We start from the raw sequence: 8206 nt of genomic DNA on the forward strand, positions 1-8206 counted from the left end.
AGGAGACATTGTGTGCATGGATAGGTTTGTTTTTCTACAAATAGATACAGTTCTTGGAAGCCAATACAAATGATGACACACAAAACCAGAGTGTGCCCTTTGGCACACTTTTGTATTTTCGGTGGTCGTCACTGCACCGTCATGGTGGTTATATCGTGTAAGGTGCCTTTTCCAAGGGCTCGGGGTTGGGACATAGCAAGTATCTAACCCTGGGGACCTATTCGTTCTGAGCGCACACTCTTCAACTGTTACGCCACACCGACGCCAATTCAAGATTTAGCGCGCTATATGTACATAGTCATGATGCCCCAACGACCCATTAGAAGGTCAAGGGATAGGTGAGGTGAGGTGACGTGATGTACATATATCCCCATTATTCTTACCTGGCTAATCGGAGTGTTCATGTGGTTGGTATATTTGGGCGACCTTACCTGGCTAATCGGGGTGTGCATGTGTTCATTATAACCGTTCATTTCCCCTTCATTCTTACCTGGCTAATCGGGGTGTGCATGTGGTTGGTATATTTGGGCGGCCTGGCCCCCCAGCCGTCCCGCAGCACCATGTTCAGTCCGGAGCACTGGCTGTAGTCCGCCAGGGGAACTCCGTTACTGAGGCCGCCAGAAGCTGGAAAGGGAAAACAGACGGATTGATGAGAAAAAATGGGTATGAGACAACTACGAGAGAGAGAGAGAGAGAGAGAGAGAGAGAGAGAGAGAGAGAGAAAGAGAGAGAGAGAAAGACAGAGAGAGAGAGAAAGGAAGAGGGAAAGAGAGGGAAAGAGAGAGAGAAATGGGGAGGGAGAGAGAGTGAGAGGGGGAGAGAGAAAGAGGGGGAGGGAGAGAGAGAGAGAGAGAGAGAGAGAGAGAGACAGACAGACAGAGTGAACCTGTGTTGATAACATGTGTGTGTGGGAGGGGGGTGCGTGTGGGGATGAGAGAGAGAGAGAGAGAGAGAAAGAGAAAGAGACAGGGAGAGAGATTGAGAGAGAGAGAGAGAGAGAGACAGAGAGAGAGAGAGGGAGAGAGAGAGAGAGAGGGAGAGGGAGACAGAGAGAGAGAAAGACAGAGTGAACTTGTGTTGACAACAGACTACCTACATGTGTGTGTGGGAGAGGGTGTGAGTGGGGATGAGAGAGAGAGAGAGAGAGAGAGAAAGAGAGAGGGAGAGAGATTGATAGAGAGAGAGAGGGAAGAAAGAGAGAGAGAAAGAGAGACAGTCAGAGTGAACTTGTGTTGACAACAGACTACCTACACATGTGTGGGAGGGGGGTGCGTTTGGGGATGAGAGAGAGAGAGAGAAAGAGAGAGGGAGAGAGATTGAGAGAGAGAGACAGAGAGACAGAGACAGACAGAGAGAGAGAGGGGAGAGAGAGATTGATAGAGAGAGAGAGAGAAGGAGAGAGAGGGGACAGAGGGAGAGACAGAGAGACAGACAGAGTGAACTTGTGTTGACAACAGACTACCTACACCTGTTTGTGTGGGAGGGGAGTGCGTGTGGGGATGAGAGAGAGAGAGAAAGAGAGACGGAGAGAGATTGATAGAGAGAGAGAGAGAAGGAGAGAGAGGGGACAGAGGGAGAGACAGAGAGACAGACAGAGTGAACCTGTGTTGACAACAGACTACCTACACATTTGTGTGTGGTAGGGGGGTGCGTGTGGGTATGAGAGAGAGAGAGAGAGAAAGAGAGGGGGAGAGAGACAGAGAGAGAGAGACAGACAGACAGACAGACAGACAGAGTGAACTTGCGCTGCCAACAGACTACTTACACGGCACGCAGCACTTCCTGTCGGCCGGCCCGCCACACTTCCCGCTGACGTAAGATCCCGAGCAGTAGTTGGACGTCACCTTACAGGTTCCACCTGACGCAGAACACGCGCCGTCACTGGAGGCATAGCTAGCGTCCAGGGCCACACCTGGGCGGGAAATATAAACAAATAAACAAGCAAACAAACAAATAAAAAACCTCCCGAAGTCACTGCAGGTATAGCTCGCCTCCAGGGCCTTACCTGAACGGGAAAATAAACAAATACGATACCTCCATTTTTCATGGAGGTAAATATAACCTTCTTGGCGAAGGTAAGATGTCTTAGGACTTGTTGCTTGACTTATATAGTCTCTACCAGACTGACTTTGCTGGCTATTATAGGGAGAAAAAAGTTCTGTACCAGAGGAGTTGGTTAGCTAAGCGTGGTCTGACTCCTCTGGCCAATTTCCCGCCTTTTTTCCCGAAGTCTACAATCTTCGCTAGCCTCCTTCACAGGCGTCTTTGGGGGAGTAGGGGTGGATTCGCAATTTTTACTTGGAGTACACCGGGAAAGGAAAATATGTTGGGAAAGGAATATATACCAGCTGGAAGCTTGTACGGGCCCCTAGAGTCGTCGGCAAAGGAGGCTAGATCCTCGCACACAAGTAGGAAGGCCTGGTGGAGGCTATGACTTACACGTGGCGTCGCAGTTGAGACAGCAGCGTCTGTTAGCGTCCCCGGCACACTTGCTGGTGACGTAACCAGCCTTACAGGTGGTGTAGCGGTAGTCTGTGCATGTGCCGCCTAGTGCCGCGCACCCACTGTCGTCCAGACCTGTGAGGGATCGAATGAATGAATGAAGGAGGGAACGAGAGATGAGTAAAAGGAAGGAATGAGAGAAAGAATGAGAACTGAGTGCAACCGCTGTCATCTAGACCTGAGAGAGGGATGGATGGAATGAATGAGAGAATGCGAGAAGGAATGGACAGGTGGTGTAGCGGTAGTCTGTACAGGTGCCGCCTAGCACCGTGCAACCCTCGTCTAGAGCTGGGGAGGGAGGAAAAGAATGAAGGAATGAGGGAAGGAATGAGAGATGAGTGAGCGAAGGAATGAGAGAAGGAATGGACAGGTGATGTACCGGTAGTCTGTACAGGTGCCGCCTAGAGTCGTGCAGCCACCGTCGTCTAGTCATGGGAAGAGAGGGAATGGGGAAAGAATGAGACAAGGAATGAAATGAGTGAAAGAAGGAATGAAGAAAAGAAAGCTGTTTTAAAGAGGAGTCCTTTATAGTATCAAAAGTAGTAGTTAATGTTAGTCCCGCTATGCTTAAATCAGCAATAAAGACCACGGCTAATACTACTCATTCTCAATAAGGACTGTTGGACAAGTTGAAGTCCAACTTTACCGTAAGCCGGCCCGACCAGCCCGAGTGCAGCGAGGATGAGTAGAGCCCGCATGTTTCCCTGTCAGAGTCCAGCCGTGAAGTAAACCAAGGTCTGTAACCACGTACGACACGTACAGACGGCGAGGAATCATCCCTAGCCTCCTTCGCAGGCTTCTAGCAGCGCTGTTTTGTTTTTTTGTTTGTTTGTTTTTTGCGGGAGCGCTGATTCGTTACGTTCAACATAGGCGTTCTTTAGTGTTGGGCGAGCGCGGAAATTCTCTCCCCCTGCATTAGAGAACTAAGGTTTAAAAATCAAGAAAACAAAATCGCTGCTAGTTAGAAGTCTGCGAGGAAGGCTAGAGTGAACCAAGGTCTGCCCCGTGTGAAACGTACATATGTCAGGGAAGGGAAGGGGGAAGTTTGCTGAACAAACTCGCCACGTTTCACCGCTCGTTATCAAACTCACCTTCGTTATAATATAAAGTTTATTGCAAATTCTTGCCCGTGGACTAATTGCAGGTAACATGAGTGATTCAAACAGTGTAAAAACAATATCACACGTGTCTACTATAGTCTAAAGCTAGTGAAAGCTACCTCTAGATCATGGGTTTATATTGGGTTCGACTCCTTTTTCGAAGACAGTGGAAGACGAAAGATCCCACCTTTTTTTAATTATGTGTGGGTTTTGTGATGTTAGAAGGAGAACTGTTTTCTTTTTGTCAGTGAATGCGAGGAAGTAATACCTTCAGTGCGCAATAACTGTACAAGTTTATCTACTCATACATAACTACAGTTCTAAGAGGTTAATCTACTTGATACAAGGGTGCATAGTATGGGATGAAAATGGTCTTTTGCCATCATTGGAGGGATTTCTAGCGTCGAGACATTATCTAATTTCAGAATTTAATGTCACGTGTATTAGAGATTCATGGTCTTAAAAGACTTGTTGAATTCTAGTTAGTATATTTACGTGTACCAACTACCATGGGGGACAAACATTTGCACGGATGTGAGACTTGTACCTATATTTATGTAGAACAAACAACGCTTCCTGTCACAAGGGGGTCGTGTGGCAAGGTGCTTGATTGATCACCTAGAGGTCCTGAGTTCGAATGTGTTGATATGCCACCGATCTTGTACCCTTACATTTGGGGAAAAGGCACTTGATACGACTTACCTCACTCTACTCAGGTGAAAAATGAGAACCTAGCTTCAGTTTCGGATATGACATTCATTGGCGCCCCGTGTTTCGGAGAGCCACACCCCACGCACGTTAAAGAACCCACCGCACTTATCGAAAAGAGTAAGGGTCCTTCCTGGAGTGAGTGGATCAAACCTGGCTTACAGTTTTGTCTCCGGGTTAAATATTGAAAATGTGAAAGTCACCTGTTATGTCAATCCTTTCACTAATGTATAATGAGGTAAATTGTAATAGATAAAAGAAAAGGCGTCATCTAAACACTACAGAGTTCGATATTAAATCAAACGTACGACAGTAACACTGTTTTTTTTTTACAAAAATATTATAGAAAGACACCTATACATAAAGAAACGACCTTTCTGTAAGCTAAACATGGTCACCACAGGGCAACGTTCGTTCTAAAAACCGTTGTCAATTGTTATCTTTTTTTGTTTGTTAATTACGAATAAAAGCAAATATTCAAGAGGATACTATATATGTAACTAACAAACACCCTTTCAAGTCACAAGATAAACTCGTGAGTCGTACTCTAATTGCTTAAGTGAAAATGGTGCGTTGTCTTATTATTTTGTTGGATAAAAGATAGAATAACACAAGTCAAATCACTAATATAGTCAGGTAAACCAAGGTATTATCCCGTTGAATGATTTGTTTATCCCTTACTCTGATATGTGTTTTACGACAGTCATAAAGAAGCTGGCTATGAGAGAACTAGTGTCATTCTTAAGTCAACTTACACTTCTACTTTATACACCCAAATGTAGCACAGCTGGTGACCGTGACAGTTATATTGACCAATTTTATTCTTCCACTGGTCGTGACTGAGAAGACAGACGCTATGTAAATGTTTGCAGGGAGTTTCTTACTCTCGAAGCAGAGGTTCGGCTCGATCGGGCTGTTTTTGACGTGTGTGTGTGTGTGTGTGTGTGTGTGTGTGTGTGTGTGTGTGTGTGTGTGTGTGTGTGTGTGTGTGTGTGTGCGTGCGCGCGTGTGTGTGTGTGTGTGTGTGTGTGTGTGTGTGTGTGTGTGTGTGTGTGTGTGTGTGTGTTTTATCGAGCTTTTTATTTTGTACCGTTTCCTTATGTCACGCGTCCAAACGTAAAGAAAGTGGTATAAAAATAGAAAGTCCGATAAATACGCATTTACAAACTGCAGGGGGCCGAGCGTCTGCTTGGAGAGTAGGAATTTCCCCCAGCTCTTTTCGACAAGTACAAGGAACAGTGGACCACGGCCTAAAAACTGCAACCCTTTCCAGTAGCATGCATGTTGGTCTAGCGACACAGTGGGGATTCAAACTCGTGGCTTCTTGGTCTAGGGGCGGGGTCACTGACCGCTAGACTGTGTTCGCTACTTTATACACATGTAATATGTACTGAGTCACTTTAATCTTATCCCGTGTAAAAACATGAGGGAATCCCAGCCGGAAGTCGCGGCTTGTTCCGCTGTCTTAATCCTGTACTTGGCTGAGACAAAGCCCTTAACGGGTAAGACATAATGTTAGGAATTAGCGCAGTGGGAGAACATTAGTGTGATTCACGCTTAGGAAACGCGAAGACTTTCCACCGAACTGGCACGGAATACGGGTAGTGGATATGGTGTATGGTTATGACAAAGAACATTACAAATATGATCGTATAGTGAGATTGCATGGAACACTTGCTGTGACTTTGTAGTATAGATGTTACACTGTTAGCTGGCAATGCTGTAAGCTCTCTAAATCAGAAAAAGGGAGAGGTTTGGAGACCTTGAACTCATGAAATAGAAGTATTGACAACAACCTTGTGCCCATTCAAATACAGACGTAACGTGAGCAATAGGAGGACATCAGTGTGATTCACGCTTAGGAAACGCGAAGACTTTCAACTGCACTGGAACGCCACATAACTGTAAGACATAACTACATGTGTATGTTGCCATGTTATGTCAAAGAACATTACGAAAATGATCGTATAGTGAGATTGTATGGTAGACATCATTTTGTGACATTGTAGTATATGCGTAAACTTGCTGTTGTGACCTTGTAGTATATCTATTTGTATCTTCTTAACTGACAGTGATGTAAGCTATCTAAATCAGAAAAAGGGAGAGGTTTGGAGACCTTGGCAATAACCTTTGTCCATTTGTTTGGGAACTGTTGTGTTTCTTAAGTCTCCTACGAACGTAGCCGAATGAATTGTAAGAGAATCTTAAATTCGGCAGCTATAACAATGACGGATATCAGGCTACTTCAAGTAGTCACATTTTATAAGAGTCTCTATCTCTTAAAAAAAAAAGTCACCTTAAGAAAACTTAATAGCACTTTAAAAGTGTCACAATTGTGGTGACACACTTCAAGGTGTGCTCCTGGTCCCTTGGTACACGTCTGTGGCTCCCCTCGAAGCATTCGTGATATATTTTAAGCGTCCAAGTTGTCTTAACGAATAATATGGCACCTTGAGAAGGACCCTGGGATCCTTAAGGGATAATATTACATCTTGAGAAGCATCCTTGCCCCTCAAGACTCTAATCCGCCGACCTCACGTTCTCAAGGCGGTCAGGGCTTCTCAAGATTCGACAGGCTGTCGTTAAGATTTCATCACAGGCGTTTCCAAGACAAGGACTCGGGTTGTACCATCCGTCCCGAATGTTCTTGGCATGTTCTTAGATTTTTAGACAAGTAAAGAAAACGACAACAACAAAAACTGAAAATAAGAAAAGAATTTGCCACAAAAGGAAAGGAATATTGAATATTCGACGGAACGATAGACTATTTGAAAAGGGGACAATGAAAATGATTTATTTTCAGCCCACCCCTGCTAGTAAATGGTCGGGTCCATCTGTCGGAACGAGGCGCCGTGTGTTATGACTTCGGCACGCGGAGCATCTCGGATCTCTCTCCTCTATCACAAGTATGCAATAATCGGCATACAGACCTACAGCCGCAGGCACTGTACACTTACGGAAACATTCCGTACATCTTACAGAGAGCTTGGGGAATTTCCTCGTACAATTCTAAGATACAATTCTAGTGGACTCAACGGTGAAATAACGTCTTGTGTCAGTCTGTCAATGCCCCCTGTATTTTAGGCCAGTAATGACCCACGTGACCTGGGATAAATATTACTTTCTTCTATGTCTGAATAAAGAGTGATTTTACTACTGTAGATACTGTAAATAGCGTCTGCCTTCTCTGTCAGGACCAGTGGAAGACTTCATTCATAACTAGAGGCAGAAGCACTGCACACTCACGGACACATTCTCCACGCCTTACAGAGAGCTGGGGGAATTTCTCTGTACAATGAACCTGTAGATACCGCATAATCTCCAAGCAGATCCTACGATAGCATATGAGATAGTATCAAAAGCTGGGTGAGGAGTGAAGCCGGCTTAGGAGTGTGTATGCGACCGGAGGTGCCCGTTTGACTCCCTTTGGCCGGCTATACTCTTAGGCCAGCTTTGATACTCTCTTTGATATAGTAAATATGTAACTTTATATACAGTTTATACAGATGCAGAGGCACCGTACACTCACGGACACATTCTCAACATCTTACAGAGAGCTGGGGGAATTTCCTCGTACAATGAACCTGTAGATAGCTGTCTACAGCGCCTATCTCCTTTGTCACGACCAGTGGACTGAGAAGAGTTTTTCATTAATAACTTAGCAATTATGTACATACAGAGAAAGAGGCACACTCATGGATACATTCTTGACATCTTACCAAGAGCTGGGGGAATTTCTCCGTTACAGTACTAGTACATAAGTGTCTACCTTCTCTGTCACGACCAATGGAAGAACAGCTCTTCATCATAACTATCGGCATACAGAGCTACAGCCGCAGGTGCACTCACGGACACATATTCCACATCTTACAGAGAGCTGGGTGAATTCTCTCGTA

At 45.2% G+C, this 8206-nt stretch overlaps 1 protein-coding gene across 1 annotated transcript in view; it reads right to left on the reverse strand.

Annotated features, from left to right (window-relative positions):
• The window catches only part of LOC118425176 (peptidoglycan-recognition protein SC2-like), a gene marked incomplete in the record, with an annotated part of 6045 nt that extends 2776 nt beyond the window's left edge, over positions 1–3269 (reverse strand). The window contains 4 exon segments of the mRNA XM_035834007.1: positions 584–624; positions 1766–1912; positions 2440–2577; positions 3149–3269. Of these exon segments, the coding sequence (XP_035689900.1) occupies positions 584–624; positions 1766–1912; positions 2440–2577; positions 3149–3200 (378 nt within the window).
• Between the last annotated feature and the right edge of the window lie 4937 nt (positions 3270–8206).

This window comes from Branchiostoma floridae, chromosome 10 (assembly GCF_000003815.2).
Source record: "Branchiostoma floridae strain S238N-H82 chromosome 10, Bfl_VNyyK, whole genome shotgun sequence".
NCBI classification, from domain to species: Eukaryota; Metazoa; Chordata; class Leptocardii; order Amphioxiformes; family Branchiostomatidae; genus Branchiostoma; species Branchiostoma floridae.